The 18,716-nt window shown below is 33.8% G+C and overlaps 1 protein-coding gene across 1 annotated transcript in view; it reads right to left on the reverse strand.

Moving 5' to 3' along the window:
• Positions 1–18,716, reverse strand: part of LOC147065228 (uncharacterized) — a 55,165-nt gene that overhangs the window by 35,654 nt on the left and 795 nt on the right. The window contains exons 2-10 of the mRNA XM_085956951.1: positions 16,621–16,834; positions 14,802–14,965; positions 13,246–13,389; positions 11,972–12,177; positions 10,530–10,758; positions 9,176–9,397; positions 7,838–7,941; positions 6,581–6,749; positions 5,128–5,300 (exon numbers count right to left, since the gene is read on the reverse strand). Of these exons, the coding sequence (XP_085813077.1) occupies positions 5,128–5,300; positions 6,581–6,749; positions 7,838–7,941; positions 9,176–9,397; positions 10,530–10,758; positions 11,972–12,177; positions 13,246–13,389; positions 14,802–14,965; positions 16,621–16,829 (1,620 nt within the window). The 5' untranslated portion in view covers positions 16,830–16,834. The remainder of the gene's footprint in view (positions 1–5,127; positions 5,301–6,580; positions 6,750–7,837; positions 7,942–9,175; positions 9,398–10,529; positions 10,759–11,971; positions 12,178–13,245; positions 13,390–14,801; positions 14,966–16,620; positions 16,835–18,716) is intronic.

The following is an 18,716-nucleotide window of genomic DNA, read 5'->3' on the forward strand; positions in this document are numbered from 1 at the left end:
GAACTTCAACCAAGCTTGCCTGTTCTTCAAGCCGACCGGATTCCGGCGTCCTGGAAGGCCGCTAAATACAATCTACAGAGTGTATACAGCAGAGCTACGGGATGCTGGTTTGACCTGGAACGAAGCAAGAAGACTGGCGAGCGACAGGGATTCTTGGAAGCGCCGCGTGGTGTCCATATGCTCCAGTTAAGGGGCGGATATGGCAAAAGAAGAAGAAGAAGAAGAAATACAAGCAATAATTTTTATATTCTGCTAACTTAGAAATTGACTCCATATTTATTTATTAATAGACATAGGTATTTCATAAAACCATATCTACAAACTATCAATATTAAAATGAGATAATTTAGTGATTAGCAAACTGTCAATAGATAAAGTGATGATAACATTATACTAGTAGTAACCAATAATTATTAACCATTCAAATTAATTTATTTTACATTTATACCTAATGAACATGACAAATTATTAATTCAATGCGTTTGTGACATGACATAAAGTAAGTGATAACAATTTTCAAATAATAATTACAAGATAAAAAGAACTTTTTATAACGTTTTTAAATTTTCTGTTGAATCATATAAACTTGACTTGACTAGCTTAAGCGATCAAAAAAATTGTAGTTGATAGAAATACTGAATAATGAAATATCATTCCATATTGATTGCCATAGTAACGCACGTATATATTATTAATAATTTAGTTGCTAGGACCCCCTAGCAAACAATAATGGTATCGAAATAACTTTTCATACAAATCAAAATTAACTAAAAATGAATCCAATTCTACTTAAAGATGGCTAAAAGTATTAAAAAAATGCATTGGCATTGTGTTCTGATATATTCTAAAAATTTCAAATGTCTAGCTAGTCGGGAAGTTAGTTAAAAATCGATTGCAAATTTGTACCGGACAAACAACCACCGGACAAATAAGAATACGACATAAGAAAAACGTTGTAAAAATACAGGGTAATGTAAGTAAATAATACAATAATAAAAATAAAAGTACCTACATGGAAGCACACAGAGTGAAGTACGTAAATAGACCGTATCTTTAAAACTAATAAAATAACGTCCACCTAAATTCACCCTCACATAAGTAGAAGATATCAATATCTGAAGCGATTTGATTAAAATAGTTATTGCCCTTCCAATTAACATTACTAATGACGGGTTAGTTCTGCACCTTGGGAGAACAAACAACGGATGCCATCGATTTCTAAGATAATTAATTATCAGAGACACACAAGCCATTACTTCCAAGAATGTCAGAGTTTCCATTTGCGCCGAGTATAAGTCGGAAAAAATATGTAGCTTAATAAGGATCCCTTGAATATGCGTAATTGCGATTTCTTCTTGTGTTCAGGAATTAGGCAGGGCTAATGTGGTTACTGTTGCGGTTGCTATTGTCGATTTTATTAACATAATTAACAAGCATTATCGCATCTCAGACTATGTCTTGTTTCGTGTCAAACTTTCGTAATATTTTATAGAAAGTAATATTTTTTTTGACCATGTCTGATCCTAATAGGATCATAATATATGGGCCTCCACAGAGTAGGTGTTTGTATTAACAGATTTTGTTTTTAATAGTTGTCAGCCACTTGCTCCACCTATTAGGTCCATACTCTGACTCATACACAAATTGAAAAATAATATGTGTACTTGCCAAGCCCGGGATTCAAACCTGGGACCCACGACACTATAGACTAGGGGTAGTCAACCTGGTCCCTACCACCCACTAGTGGGCGTTCCAGCTTTCATGATGGGCGGTAGAGGTTTTATAAACATTTTCATTATGTTTTCATAAAATTCCCCGTGACAATTTAAATGTCAGAAAATATGTATATATAAAATAGAATATAATAATATAGAATATTGACAAACTTGAACTACTTCATTATAATCTATTGAAGAGAGAATTTCATTACTTTCCTGAATTTTCATCTACAAAAGATGATGTAACTCCAGAGGATATTGACAGATTCCTAGCCATATCAAAGAACTTAAATTGGAGATGGGAAAAACGATTTGAAGATATTTTGAAATTGATGGTGTATGACTAGATGAAAAATCCTTTTACCGCATTTACATGTACTGTTAGAAATTAGATATGATAAAGAAAGTAAACACTAATTCGATAATATCGTTAGATAAATTCGTCTTATATCCAAATATGTGGAAAGTAAAGTTACTTCCTTCATAAATCACCATTACTGTGGAACCAGTGGGCGGTTAGACAATTTTAATACTAACAGAGATACAAAAGTGGGCGGTAGGTATAAAAAGGTTGACTACCCCTGCTATAGACCGACACTTTAGCCGTGCGGCCATCGTGGCATCGTGATCATCAGCCATAACTACACACACATTATGGTTTATTCACACTAAAGCTAGTTTGAGACATAATTGGATGTTACTGAATATTTCAATATTGTTTGCATATATGTAGGTGATTGAGTGTGTTAAATGATAGAGTAATTTAAGTGGGAGGATTTAATTCGTCTCCTATTGCAAGGTCGAATTTGTTATTTTACTGAACATTATAAAATTATTTATTCAGCCTTGAATATCTAGAAGAATAATAATATTATCATTCAAGTTTTTTCTATGCTTTACTTTTCAAATATCCAGTGAGTATTTACCACTAAAAGATACCTAGGTAATTAGTAATAAATTAATGTGACACAGTTTCATTTCCTGTAATATATTTTTGTAATACATTTTTAATTATTTTATTATCTTTGTATTTCATCATTAATAATTACAGGTATCGCTCCAAAAGTTGACAAAAGCATCATCATTTTCCTCAGCTTGTAGGGTCTAATTGAAATTATATTACCACGGATATGACTTACATGATAAAAAGTGTTCCACACTTTGCATTTTGCAGTACTTGCAAGCATCCTAATACAATTCTCATTTCAACATATTATCTACTCTAAAACTATTGAGAATGTTCCATACACAGTATTTGACACTGACTACGAGGGAAAAAAAACCTTTACCCATTATTTGAAACACTTTTTTTTTAACATGTTTAATCATATAGGCCTCCAGAGAGTGGAGAGTGGTATTGTAATAACAGATTTTGTTTTTACGAGAAATGGATGTTAGCCACTTACGCAACCTATTAGGTCCATACTCTTACTATTTTTATTCTCTTCTTTCTTTTGACGATGTCCGATCCTAATATGATCAAATGGACTGCAGCGGAGAGGTTTGTATTAACAGATTTTTGTTTTTACGAGAATTGCATACTAACCACTTGCTCTAGTGTGTTCTATGTGTACTTGCCAGACACAGGATTCGAACCTGGGACCCACGACGTTATAGGCCGACGCTTAAGCCACACAGGCATTATAGGGGAGGGGGTAGGGTAGTAAGGGACTAAATTCGCTTCGTATTTTCTATGTAAACACTGCGTTTTCATCTTCAGCTTCACTTTCAACTTTCATTATTCTGCTTTTCAACACAAAGTGGTTTAGCGCATGCCTTATATTGAATGCGTTAGACAGATACCTTTAAGTGTCTACCTGTATGTCAAATAGAGGTGTGAAGTTCCAATGGATGTAACTGACGGTGCTTTGGGGTATAATAATTATGTCCTGAACAAAAGTGAAAAATACGTAAAAAATACCAGCAAAAAAATGAATAAGATTTGTCAGATCTCCACAGTTTACCTCCACTACATATTATAGTTTGACTTAGGCAGGGCTCAATTAAATTGAAAAAAAACTAACAAACACCATCTGAAATTTGTATTCTTAGTTCAATAAAATCAAATAAGTATGACTGACAAAGTTTATTGTGCACTACTTACCTCAGATCTTGACAGCCATCCACTCTTTGTCGCTATGGACAGTAAGTCCACCTCGGGGACTTTTTTTTAAAAAAACACACTCAAGGTGACAAAACAATAAAACATAATTTTAAATTGTCAGGTTTTTTATTAAAATTAATATAAACACTTGTATAATACTAGTAACTTAGGTGCAAAAACTAGACTTAAAGTAGATAAATATTTTTAAGTGTAGGTATTAAAAATAGCATTATAAAAATACTTAATACTTATTTTGGACCTTACAAACTAAATGCAAATATTATTCAGTTTTTATATTATACACATGGCCCCCACATCCTGAAGCGGGCCCCCAGGCTAGGATCTTTGGCGGCCCCCCAACCTATCGCTAAGGATAAAGGCAGTGTAATGATTTCCAAACAGTAGCGTTTCCCAAATGGTGTACGCGGTAAACCTAATGTGTATATATTTTTTTTTGTATATTTTAATACATCCATTTCAACTATGGAGTTGTCGAATATTGATACTTACACAATTAAAAATTTTATCGCACAACCACATAATTTTAAATAACAATATTATAGAAGGAACTTTTTTTACTAGTGAAGCAAATTTATTATGTGTATTTATCTCACTTATCTGATCGACTCGCCTCGCCGGGCCCCTCCTGAGGCCGGGCCCCCAGGCTAGGGCCCTGTCAGCCCCCCCCTTGTGGAGGCCATGATTATACATATTACCTTTCTCTATGAACCTGTAAATTATGTAGGAGTGTGGAGAGCGTAATGACAAACTTGATAATCTATACAAAGATAAGCATCTGTGACTCATATCACTCTTTGCTCAATAGACAATAAGAGGGGAGGGAGGTTAACAGATCCATGTAAAGACCGAGATATAGCGACATTGAAGATAAAGATCTGGAATTCCCGAACAGTATTTTCAAGCCTCCAATAATAGGAGCGAAGTTCCCAAGGAAATACCCTAAACGTAAGTTATCTTTGAGGCCTCATTGGAAAAACGATTTATAATCATTATGTATTATTGCTGCATTTTTTTGTTTTATTTTAAATGTAAAGACCTCTTAAGGTTCTTACAATAAAACTGATTAATTTTTTGACAGACGCCATGTAAAAAAACACTGAAAACTAGCATAGTAACGAAATTGACTAGTCATAAAATTATCTGCTTATTAACCAATGCATCAATAGAATTTGTAGGTACTGTTATTTTAGTCACATATTTCAGTACCCACTATAACAATCTATGGTAATTTTGTTTGTCAATCAAAAATAATAAATAATTATTGGTATCTGTTATATTTTATGCAGTTTTTAGGAGTCGCGGTTTTAATCCTATCCAAAAACCACTTTCAGAATGCATACTGATGGTATTCTTGGCGAGTTTGATCGGAATTTGCGTCTTTGCGATGACTGTGAAGTCGAACTTTACCAGTAAGTGAAAGATCACAGCTTTTACTTCCATCAAAGCAAAACGGGAACCTGAAACAGGATTGTACAATAATTTTGATTCTATTGAGAATGCCATTATATATTTTAAATAAATATATTATATTAGAAGATACACTAGAACGCATATCTCCTTTATTAAATTTTATTGGCAGCATATCCCTGAGCAATGGTTCCTCTAAGGACACAGAACTTTGGTAGAATGTAGTATGCAATACCGGAATTTTAGATTAAACAATAGACCAACACTTTCAGGGACTCATTTCTCACTCTATGAGTGTTATACTGCCGTACTAAGCACAGAGGCCGTAACTGACGTATTTAGGTATTCATTATAGGAAATCAAGGGTTTTAATAGCCGTATCTACGGAGTTTGAGAAATAAACTCGATAAATACTAAGCGATTTGGTTGTAACTATCATTTACTAAGGCATATTAGCCGTATCTGACATATATATGGCTAATATCAATACATAATAATAATGATAATAATAACATCAATCAAATTTTCAAGGTATGTAAACAAATCTTAAACCAAAATTAACTATTATAGGCAAATAAAATAAATAAAAAGTTCCCCAGTATTAGCAGGAAAAGTAAAATAATATGAAAGCTCAGATCTCCCACTTGCCTAAAATGCAGATACGGCCTCTGTGCTTAGTACGGCAGTATAGTACAATTACTATAATATTATAATACTGTTGGCAACACTGGAAACAACACATATTGTGTGACGCATGATCAAAAAATATTTTTAATAATGCTCTTTCAAGTAAGGCAGTTAGTTTCTTTCGCGGCAAAAGGTTCATTTACATGATATGTGATAAAATGGTGAATATTAGTACACATAATGTTAATATGCATTTATAATCGTCACATAGAATAAAAAAATTATAGGAAACATTGCCCCTGACCCATCAATCAGCGAACTGCTGTTGAAATCCAACTTTACAGAAAATACACTACGTACAACTCAAACCCATTTCTTAACCCTCTAATGCATGATGGCAATCTTTTAATTTACATATTATTACTTTTCTAATCGATCATATTAATATTATAAATTAACAGTGGCACCTTTGAATAAAAATTATAACTATTTTGTCAGTGCATTATGTGAACTGCAGAGAACTGCAAGTTTTTGAATAAAATTTCATTCACACAAAAAAAATATAAATAATAATACAGTATGTTGCTGAAGGGCAACACCATGCAATTAAATGTTAAATCTAATCAAAAGGATAATCTTGGACCTCAGTTCTTCAGATGCATTGAAAGAATGAAAAATAATATGAAGTCTCCGATGCTCTCACCTATACAATTTCGAGGTCCAACTCCAAATGGTATATAAGTTAAATGTTGAATAGATTCTTTATTATCGTCAGAAAACCGTTCCGGGTCAAACTTGTCGGGGTTGGGGAAATATTTTGGATCGTGATGGATTCCCCATACTGGAAACCAGACACCTTCACCGACGCTCATCTAGAAATTGATAAATTATAATAATATATCTAACTAAAACCAATATGGTCTTTCATAAAATATTTGATTGTAAGAAATAGTTATATTATTGTGATCCTCTCCTCACTGTCTTTCCGACAAGCTTCATCACAATAGTGAGAAATACACAGTGCCAGCTTGTGAGTCTTAAAAGTGGAGGTTCATATTATTTACTAAATGATACTTGCTATCAGACTACACTATAGGATGAAAGACGTAGTAATATCGCCTGTTTCACGTGACACATCACCTCGAGCATGAAACACTTCGGTATAGCAGTAATTCAAATTTAAATTAAAATTTATTTATATACATAAATAGTGAACTTTACAAATTACGAATTCAAGACGTTCACAACACGTCATGGAAAAACATAGAAATAGAAGCTATATTAGTAAAAGAATAAATACAAAAATTAACTACATGGAAGTACGCCGAATGAGTTAAGTAAACCATATTTTAAATATTTATAAAACAAAGCCCACCTATAATACTCATTCTCAGATAGGTAGAATATATCAACGTCGAAGCAATTTGAGTTATTGCCCTCCCAACAGGCCTCACCAAGTGCAGGTAAGTTCTGCACATTGGGAGAACAAACAACAGCTGATGCTCCCGATTTCTAAGATAGATATCAGGGACATAGTTACACCCGGTATTTATTGACCGGTGCACTATAAAATAATATGTTTTATAGTAATAAATTATATATTTTATTATTTTGTAATAAATTATTACGAAATAATATTAAATCGTGATGTTATGAAATTGCAGATCCACTATCTCATAACATTATAAAATCATATTATATATATAGGTACTGACTGATTGCATGTGAAAAATGAATATTTAATAAAAAATATTATAATTGAGATCTGTGTTACAATAATTCGATTACAGCCACATGTGTACTTGCCAGACCCAGAATTTGAACCTGGAACCGTGCGGCAATCGTGGGCTTGATATACTAATATCTACGATAATCGCATTTGACGAACAAAGAGTATGATTAGCTTCCTGTTTATTAGTCCAAGCTATTTGGATAGTATGAATATCTAATAATAATTTACCGTATATCCTTTATCTCCAGTATTACCACTTGATGGAGGTAGTGTATAAGGTTTTATGCATTTTCTATCCGCGGCAACATTTGGTGGCCAAAGTCTTAATATTTCTAGAAGAAAAAATAACAAATTGTGTTGGTTATCTCAATTCTTTAATCCAATAATTACATTTGCATTATATTCAACTAACAACAAACAACATAGTCTATGCACGAACAACTCTGCATGTCATTCTGTTTCAATATTGCAACAGATGCTATAGGCAGTGGCTTAACAAGGGGTGCAGCTCGGGTAAGGGTGCAGAAGTGGAGTTTTGTTGAATGTGCAAGAATAAAAAGTCAACCGAAAATTTCATCCAAAAATGATAAAATTATGGAGGAACGAATCTTCTTAGGGTTATGATAAAAAGTAGTGTTTTATTGTAAAAAATTACCTGCGACCTACTAAATATTACGTTGTCGATAATATTTTATTGACTGTTTAATCATTCGTCAGGTTGATTTATATGTAATGTTGAAAATTCAGTATCTTTTCTTCATAATTCAATATGTGAAGAGTTCTTTGATTTTTATACAGAAGAAAAAAATTAAGGATCTTGAATTTTTTTCAGATTTAGAGGTTGGACGCTAAAGATAACCGGACGCCATCAAACTTAGTACCTATTTATATGTTGATAGTATGTGTGCATAGGTACTTACGAGTTTCGATTTACTGCCCCGGGTGCTAAAATACCTTGATATGCCCCTGGGTATATCTTATATATCTAGGTAGGCGGAGTCGGCGATTCCCATTGACATTTATTAACATGGCCATCCATGTTAAAGAATGATAAATGAAAGATGTATAAATACATAATATTAAGGAAATTTTCAATGTGAAACTGTACCAACGACGGAAAAGCACAACCAGCTATAGTTATCTGTTTTATGAGTGTCGTAAAATTTATTTATGGGAATAATCCAGTAACATCATTAACGAAAATTCCCGAATATTACCTATAATTTCATAATAACTATAACTAACAAAACTAAATTTTCAAAATCTTTGATGGTGTAAAAAAATAGGACACGTCAAAAAAAGATTCAACTTTTGACCTACTTTTTTGCAAGCGTTAGATAATGTATTCTCGTGGAACCATGTCAGGGATTGGGAATCGCTCAGCTCACCTAAGAATACCAATTTGCCAATATGCGTATCACTTCCAGATAGGTTCCACTTCATTTATTCTAATTTTTAGGTTAAAAACGTCTCTTGTGTACGTACAAATATATTAGACAATTTGGAATTTGTTTACTGCTTATGTAGGTACTTACTATAATATTAACCTTACATTAAAAAACATACCTGACACGACCATATCCATATATTTCATATTCTGCAGGTTGGAATAATTAATTTTGCCGTCGTTGTCAGCAGCCACTTGATCGATTTCTTCCTGAAGTCTTTCTTGAATATCAGGATTGACGGCCAGCTCATGCGCCAAGAAACATAATAAGGTGGAAGATGTTTCGAAACCTCCCAACAAAAACAGAATCGCCTGACCGACAATGTCATCATCTGTCCACTCTGAAAAAGAAATATTATTATTTTAACTATAAACAGTAGATATTTTGCATTACATAAATCAAACTACATAACATTTATTATAGCTGGATATTGTTATTATCAAAAGATGATAGTGATTGACATTAATTTGAAATACTCACTTGAAATTCAAAGGAATGAAACCTTATATATAAAGTAGAAAAAAATCATTTACAAGTACCTAATTGAGGCTCTGAGAACTACTTAATACAAATGCACATGTGACCGTGTTGAGTAAACTTTAAAGATGTAATTGTACATTTTACATAATATTTTGAGAAGACATTCAGAATGTATTTAGAATATTCCACAAAAAAATATTTCTTTAACCGGATGTAGGTATGCCACAAATGTGTTTACACACTCTACAATTCCGTGCGTGCAAGGCCGGACATAGAAAATGAGCGTATAGGTATACATGATGTACTCATATACACACTCATCATACTCGCCCCTAGTTTTCAATAATTTTATATAGGTATTGTTCCCATACTGCCATCTCTTCGAATCATGGTGAAATACTTAACCGAGTCTTTATGATATTCTTTTAAATGGATATTATGTTTATAAAGTTTTATTTTGTCATAGAAATTCGCAACTCACTGGGTACTGCCATGTATACCTCCCGTCATTTTAATGGGTAAATGTTTTTAGTGTTTGAAGGAGAATAAGTCATGCCAAAAGATTGATATTTTATATGTTTATACTATGAAGATAATAAGTCTCCATGGAATAATTATACTCCAATGAAAGGAAATGGAAAGGAAAGAAATGATTATTTCATACAAAGCAGATACACGTTTGAATCCTGTTTCATGTACCTTTTAACATGTATTTGGTAATTTCAAAGCTTCTTTTTACTTAATCCCACTCGACTCTAATTCACTCATTTAATCCTAAGCAGTCAATTACTTGGAACATACCATTGTTTTAAAAAAACACTTGTTTGGAATTAACATTGTTGGAAGAAGCTGCAGGAAATCAAGAGATAATATTATGTTATGTTATACTGATTTTTGAGTAGGTACCTACATTCCTTTTCGTTGCGGCAATATCTTATAATGATAGACTGTAACTAGTTTGTTAACTAGTTAAAATTAACTCAGTTTCATACTTCTCTTGATCGTTTCCTTTCCTACAGTGGACTCCTCGACGGTGGCAAAGCTGGCTTCCTTAACCTCGACTTCGTGCTCGTGTGTGAGGGTGCCTCTCTTGGCCTCCATCAGAAGTTGGATCATATCCGGCCGGTATAATGTACCATCCATCCTACTCTCCATACTGTCATTTACTAATGTTCTAAAGAAATTTGTCAAACCCTCTCTGTACACTTTCAATCCAAGCATCTAAAAAAACAAGCATAATACACTTATATGTTAGACTAGTAATTATTACTTAAAACACTCAAGTATATTAGTTGATATCCTAAATTCGTAAACTTCCGATAGTTGTCGATGGACAAGGGGTAATTCTGGACGCAGTGAAATGGCGTATTCACTGCCCAAGAATCAACTTAACAAAAAATGGATGAAATTAAATCAACGGTGGATTTTGGTAAAGCGTTATTGATTCGCCAATTGTTTAATTTATATGATATTATTGCCAATATATCCATACACGTGTACAGATGCTATAATAACCACATACATTCGATAACTGCTTGTGAATGCAACAGGTAACAATAACACAGATAATGATCACTCTTAGTTATACCTGCAGACCAGATATTAATCGCTAGACTCAAAGTGTCTGGGTATGAAAACTGTACGTACCCAATAGAGTACGGGGGTCTTTAGTTTAAGCAACGAGAAGCTATAAGTAGTAGGCGGGGTAAATGTGGATGCCAGTGGCGTCTGCTAGATAGTTTAAAAACTGCCTTAAAAAATGAAAAATAAATTATTATGGATATTTTTTTTTGAAATGGATTATTATCCGATACCATTTTTCTTTCTGCGCACTTGAATGGTGTGATGGACTACTCTCTCCGCACTACTGATCCATACATGCATAATGCTGACAAATCTAAAATGATTAATAAAGAGGAATATATCGACTGTTTAATCTGCAAACCAGCCAACTGCACTTTTGACCAAAAATGAGATTTTGCTGGCATTTTGTTATAAAGCATGTTTTCTATGCTCACAAAATTTCAAACTTCTAAACCTATAAATAAATGCGTTATCGTTCTTCACACAAAACACCCAACTGCAGGTGCCAATATTGTAAATGGAACAACAACCCTTTTTATAGAAATTTTCTTTATTTATAGAAGGGAATCTAAAATATTGTATTGATTCATAGTGCAGCTTATATGTAAAAAAAAAAAATTCCATGTGTATTTTTGGAATTGTAAAAAGTGGAATAAGTACTAAAAGTAAAATTGCGTTTTATTAAATAAAAACAACAATACAATGCAGTTCCACCATGAATTGACAGTTAACAAAATAAAAGAAATTGTTAAATTCTTACGTTTTTTCTCCTTCCTGAATAATTTGTCAAATGGAGTTAGCCGGTTTGCAGATTATGCAGTCGATATTGTAATAGTTTCAAAATAATTACCTCTGATAATTTTGGTAAAGTATTGAAGAGGAAAAACTTGAGCAAAACTACTCCGGAGAAATTGCACGCTTCTTTTGCCATCATGTAAAAAGTGTTTTCTTTCTCAAAATGCGAGTCCACCTTGATTCCGAACGCCGTGGATGCAATCACATCATTTGCGTATCTAGTAAATGCATCTTTCATTTCCACAGACAAGTACCCTTGACCTGAAAAATGTTTTTTTTTCTGTCATTAGTAAACAAAGAAAAACAAGTTGGAGAAATTTAATATTATATTGTCTTCAAAACCAAAACTATCTTTTAAAAAAAACTATACAGTAGAGGTAAAAACATAGCTAATTTTAATGACAGTATCCAGGTGTTAAAACTACACATAGCTGGTTTTGAAGGCACAACAACAATATAATATTATAATAAGACAAATCTCTGTTTTACACATGTATTATAATAAGACAGATATCTTAACTGACTTATTGCGAGTGTTGGTTGTCAACCTTTTGCTCAACCCTATGAGCCAGCCCATACATTAATAAATAAATGTAATACAAATACATAAGAAACAAATGTAATCAACAAACTTTAAATCTAAAGTGAACTATGTACTATTATTCTTAGACAAGGTCTCATGATTGAGGGTTGTAACCCGGACGATTTGACTGTCTGACACCCTTCTCCATTGCTTGGCTCCACACCTCATGGTAATCAGCAACTTGCAGGGCCTGTGCCAATAGAAAACCCACAGTGGTCCATATACCAGAGGTTACTCTTCTTCATCCCCATCCTCTCTAACCTCCAATCTGACCAAATGTCTTGAGTTTTTCAAGTTGGCATCTATTTGGAGGTTTTATGACCAAAACTTAAAGATTCAAACACAGGTAAACCAAGACGAGAATAAAATTTCTTGTTTGTTTGACCATCCATAAGACTCTCAGCATTCGCCTCCAGCACCACTTTTTAATTACGTTTAGTCTCTGTCTATATCGTCCTTGACACGTCTTGGAGGAAGGAGCTCCTTCTATATAGACAAGCCAAATAAAGAATGCCATGGATTTTCCACTGGCACAGAGTCTATGGTGTCGCTGATTGCTGAGAGATGTGGAGCCAAGCCGTGGAGGAAGGTGTCAAGACAGTCAAATCATCCAGGTCACAATCCCCAATCATGAAACCTTGACTAAGAAGACATAGTTCAATCACTTTAGATAATATTATAAAGTTTGTTTTAATACACCTGTGCATATTCTGTCTTAGATGACAAAAACTAATTAAACTAGTTACTTTTATTTTCTGATTTTTCCATCTCCTTGATGTAAAAGTCTGCCATATTCTGTCCGCAATCAGCCACCAGTTGGAACATAGTTCTCATCTTGGAGCTGGTAAAAGCTGGACTCAACGTCGACCGCATGTCGCGCCACTTCTGACCTGGGATAACAGAAAGTTTTGATTACACTTTATGTATCAGTGGTGTACCGTCCATTATATTCTGTGGATCAGGATCATCCTCCGAAGTAATACTCAATAAGAAAATAGTATGTAAATAATAACATAGGCACATATTTCCAAGTCTACATTATGGTGAAAATGTAACAAAAATTTTGTATGTCATAATATTATTCTATAACATGAAATTTCACGGATACTGCCAAAAACAAGAACACATAAATGCATTGCTTATTTATAACAATACAGGGTTTATTGACTAATAAGAATGGGTCAAGGCCTGAACAAAAACGAATCATAATTGCGAATGAAAAAGCATTCGGCACACGTATGTCTCCGCAAGATGCGTTAGCGTTAGAGTAGATAGAATTTCTATGGCTGAATTAAATATTTTTTGGAAACGTCGCCGGTAAATATTGATTTAAATGATTACATTCATTTAATCCTTTCTATGCCGCAATTAGTTAATTGATAGTAATTAACATAAGAATTGGTGTAATTAGGGCGTCCAAAGACGCTTTGGGCACTTAACCGGTTAAAAACTGCGAGCATGTGTTGCTGAAATGTATTGCTTTTGTGTTAAATGTAAAGTTAGTGGTAATTATTTTTAGTTAATTTAGTCGAAAATAATATGTTTAACTATATTTTGTTTAAATTTGGTAGCCGTACTGAGAAGCAACATGATGGTATAACGTTTCATAGTTAAGTTAATAGGTAATAATAAAATTGAGTTCTACTATGCGTTATACGCGAGAAACACGGCTTCATTTTGCCGTACAATAGCCACTCTCTTTATATCATTGCTCTGAGGAATGGGCATATTGTTCTAATTTTAAAATACAATATTATTGATGGAAAAACAAACTAACATGAAAATTATCATTTCCATTAAAAATGTCATTTATAGCAAATAATATTGAAATGTGGACTTGTCGATGAAAGAGGAAAATTGTTGTAAATGAAGATGCAATATTACACCCATCAATAGAATGTTTAAACCAATTGAAAACTGAAAATTGAACAGATGAAATAGTTATCGTAAAATATCTTCCACCAAATGTCACATTTATATTACAACGGATTATGGTGTAAAAGGAACGTTTTCTAATATAACAGATCCTTCGATGACAATATTGTTAGCACACAAAAATAATGAGGAATCAGTTATCAGTTTGCACAAGAAAATTGATTTAAAAGACTATATCTACAGAGTCAAGTGCTTAAAGATATTTAATGATTTTTTTAAAATACCGTTAGTATATTTCAGATTCCAGTTCCTATTAATTATCCGAATTTTTTTTTATCCCGAACATCTTAATCTCCATTTGATCCCAATAATTAAGGTTCTTGTGTAATCAAAAAAAAAATATTTTATAACAATTTGCATTCATTACCCTTTAATGAGAGTAGATTACTTCCAAATATCGGATCGATGCTTTCTTCAATGACTCCGAAGCGGTCGGCGAAGTGATCAAAATCTTTGATTGCAATCAGCTTGATGATCTCCAAGTCCTTCACCATCACCAATCGCTTCGTGAGCTGCATTATTCCTATATATCTGCCAGCAATATCATGTAAATTGATTACTATATCTCAATCTTTTGACTCTCAAGAAATTTGGTGGTGTACTCACAGTGCCTAATCGTAATATGTAGCGCTTTACGCTTCTTGAGAAAGTTTACTTTAAATATTGGTTCATTTTGTTAAAAGCATGTATGTGAGCGTAATAAATGAATGAAATCCTATCAAGGTTTCGGGACAATTGAATATGAGGTGTATTTTACTTTTTACAGAAGATGTAGGACATAGATGCTTATGGAGGTAACAAAAAAATACTTAAAAGTTTATCTAATAATTTATTGTCAAGATGTCACAGCGCTTTAATGTTAGGGGCGAAATATATTATAATTTATTTACCTTATGTATAGACTTTCATCCGGGTAAATTATTATTTTTTAAATTTAATATCGGGTGGTAGGTAGGGAAAAATGTATCGTATTAGGTTCGGACGCGCCTAGCCATGCAAGGGCTAGTTGCCGACTAACTGTTACCTTTTTCTTCAAGTCACACGGAGGTTGAAGTAACCGTACTTCTTCCGTTTTCTTTTTCAAAATTCGTAGAATTCTTTGTTTTATTGTCATGCATACCGGTCTAATAGCGCCTGTACACGTGCATGGATTTACTGGCAGCAATAGTGCGTATTTTAAGCTATCGTGACAATAACTGTTTCCACATAAAATCTCATTCTTCAAGAGTAAGCGAGACGCGATGTTGTCAATTTATGATACTATATGACAGGTTGCGGAAATCGGTTAATCTCAAAATGAGTGTAGTTCGTTGTTTTGCCGGCAGGTTCGCCACTATTGTTCTACTGTGCAGGCGCAAATCGAAAATATCCCTACTGTGGCATGAAGATTCAGAGGCTGCCAAACTTTTTTGATTCATGCATGCAAGCTTGCAACTGCAGGATAATACATGTTTACCCATACATTTTCTTGTTATAGCCGCGATACTACTTACTGTCAACAGTAAATCCATGTGGCGAGTGAGGTCTTTTCTCATCGAGAATTGACCATAATACATTATATCGAAGTAGGGATCACGCTCACTCTAGTGCACGTCAACCAAGGTCTTGGGAAGTTGCTCCTGGGACACTTTCGGCACAAATTTGAAGAGCGCCTATCGTTCTTTACGCCACGGCAGTGGCGAAGGGTGGAGGTAGACTGTTAAGACACGCCATTAATAACGCACATAAAATTTTGTTAGTCATACTTATTTGTTTTTATTGGACTACAATTTACAGATGGTGGTGGTTGGTTTTTTAAAAATCAATTAAACACTGCCTAAACCAACCCATAATAGTTTTGGTATATTTTGGGCGATAAGACAAAATTGTGCACACTTTTTTCGCCACTGCGCCACGGTATAGGTATGCCTGCATGACGGGTGTGAAGACGTGGCAGGTGGTGGAGGGAAAAGCAAGTAAATCCACTTGTAAACGGGGTGTAAGATTCCACGATCGTTTCATTTCGAAGTGACAAATATGATTACGAGTTAAATATAATATTTTGCTCCATAATTCTTTCGATTACAGGATTTTGGATGGGAGATTTAAATTTGAAACACATTAATTGATATCAATAGGTGATGTAAGAGTTTCTGTTTCACCTTATTACAGCAATCGGTCAATTTAAAAAATATATATATATTCACTTGTGTTCGGGAAAAGCCTTGTAGTGTCTAGCATTCACATCCTTAAAGTTCTCAGACTGTGTAATCATTGACATGGTGTGACCAACAAATGGTAACATTGGCAAAGTCTTCACTCCGTTCCGACTGAAATGGCCATTCGTGTAAATAGCATAGCAGAAGGCTATTATAATCAGAATGACAACCCACAACAAGACAGATATTACGTCCATTTTCTCTGAAACAATGAAAGGAAAATTATAAAACATTAAAATGGTTCAATATTGAGAACCTACGTGTAAAAAGTGGCGTTACAAAATATACTAATGTTTTAAATTGTGATTTTGGGTCATATTTTTATGATTTTTTTGTTAGGTATCACCATAACAGTCTAGAAATTAAATATTATGTAGGTTTTCTTTATAAATTTTAGACCGCATTTAAATTATTATTTGTTGGTTGCTGCCAACAGTTGGTAAGTCGATAATTTAGGTTTTTAGAGTAAACAACGGACTATGTGTCTAAATATAAAAATGTATGCTAGAAAAAAAAATGAAGGCCATCCGAAAAAAGAGCATGCACATAAAGCACATAGAAATTAGCATTATTTATGCCAGATTTTAGAGGGCATGTCAAACTTTCAAATTGCCATAACATAATTTTGATACTTACCAACTTTTGGCAGTAACACGACTATATAACAATGACAAATTATTATCACAAATAAATTTGGTGTTCAATGGATATCATTTGAGGAAATGCAGATTCTGTATTCCATATCGGCAGTCTGGCAGAAAAGGGACACATTGGAAATGGGGGGTATAGTTAATCAGATGTCACAGTAGTGTGTTGACTCAGCGTGCTGTTGGCTACATCTTACACTATCCTATGCATCCTTTCTCTGTAGGACTGATAGACGTGCAACTCTCGCGGATTTCCGAATATAATGTCCCATGCTTAAACCATACATTGAACACCAATCCCGTGACTTCCAGCTCTTTGAGCCATTTTTATATGCGACAAACAATTAGTTTCTTATATTAATACTATCGACCGAAAGTACTTGATGGAATTTTAATTTAAATTCTAGTGGATTTAAGTTTTGTACTATTCCATGTGAGTCGTTTTTTGCAATCCGTGTTTTGCCTTTCGGCATCTTCAGGCACTATGTACACTCACCAAAAGGCAAATATACACTTCGGCCATTGTGTGCGCATTGCATACAAGTACGAAAAGCTTACATTAATTTCTTACAGCCAGCAACGTCTTGTGGGGGCAGGCAGGTCATGCGTTGCTTAGTAATGATACATTATAAAGGGCGGCGAATGAAGGAACAAATACAAATATGAAATCTTTTGAGTGCAGTGGCTGTTTCCCAAGAAGGTGATGCGGTCGCTTCATTAGAAAGTATCAACGTATTAAAGCTTAAAAAATAATCAAAGCATTCGTTATCCTGACAACGTAACTATTATTGTATTGGTTTATCGGATATGCAAAGTTTTCATAGGGGTGCCTCCTAGCCTGTCAGCGACACAGACCTCCTGGTACCTAAAACTATACTGTTTGAAATTTGGTTTCGTGGAAATGCTCTAATTCTCAGTAAATCGCAGGTAAATCGCTGGTAAATTGAAAGATTTTTCATGTATTTGTCTGTTTAAGTTAAGGTAACTGAAAATAAATAATAAAATAGTTAATTAGTGTGGGTACTTAACGAATTTGTACAAAGTTTGTTACGAAAAATGATTGGGGACGGCATGCGAAGTCTTTGCCTATAGATATAGATTAATAATATACTTTTCCTAGATACATCACCGCTTGCATCCTTAATTTAATAATCGAAATGTCTATTCGTGCTTATATATAATAAAACACATTTAAAATTCTAATGGATTTAAGTTTTGTACTATTCCATTTGAGTCGTTTTTTGCGACCCGGGTTTCGCTTTTCGGCATCTTCAGGCACTGTGTACACTCACCAAAAGGCAAATAAACACTGTCAGTGGTCACAAAAAACGACTCAAATGGAATAGTACAAAACTTAAATCCATTACAATTTAAATTCAAATTCCATCAAGTACCCTCGGTCGATAGTATTAATATTAAAACACAATTAAATACTGA

Source organism: Rhyacophila brunnea, unplaced genomic scaffold, assembly GCF_057557595.1.
Source record: "Rhyacophila brunnea isolate RB1 unplaced genomic scaffold, BYU_Rbru_1.0 scaffold_6, whole genome shotgun sequence".
In the NCBI taxonomy this organism is placed as follows: domain Eukaryota; kingdom Metazoa; phylum Arthropoda; class Insecta; order Trichoptera; family Rhyacophilidae; genus Rhyacophila; species Rhyacophila brunnea.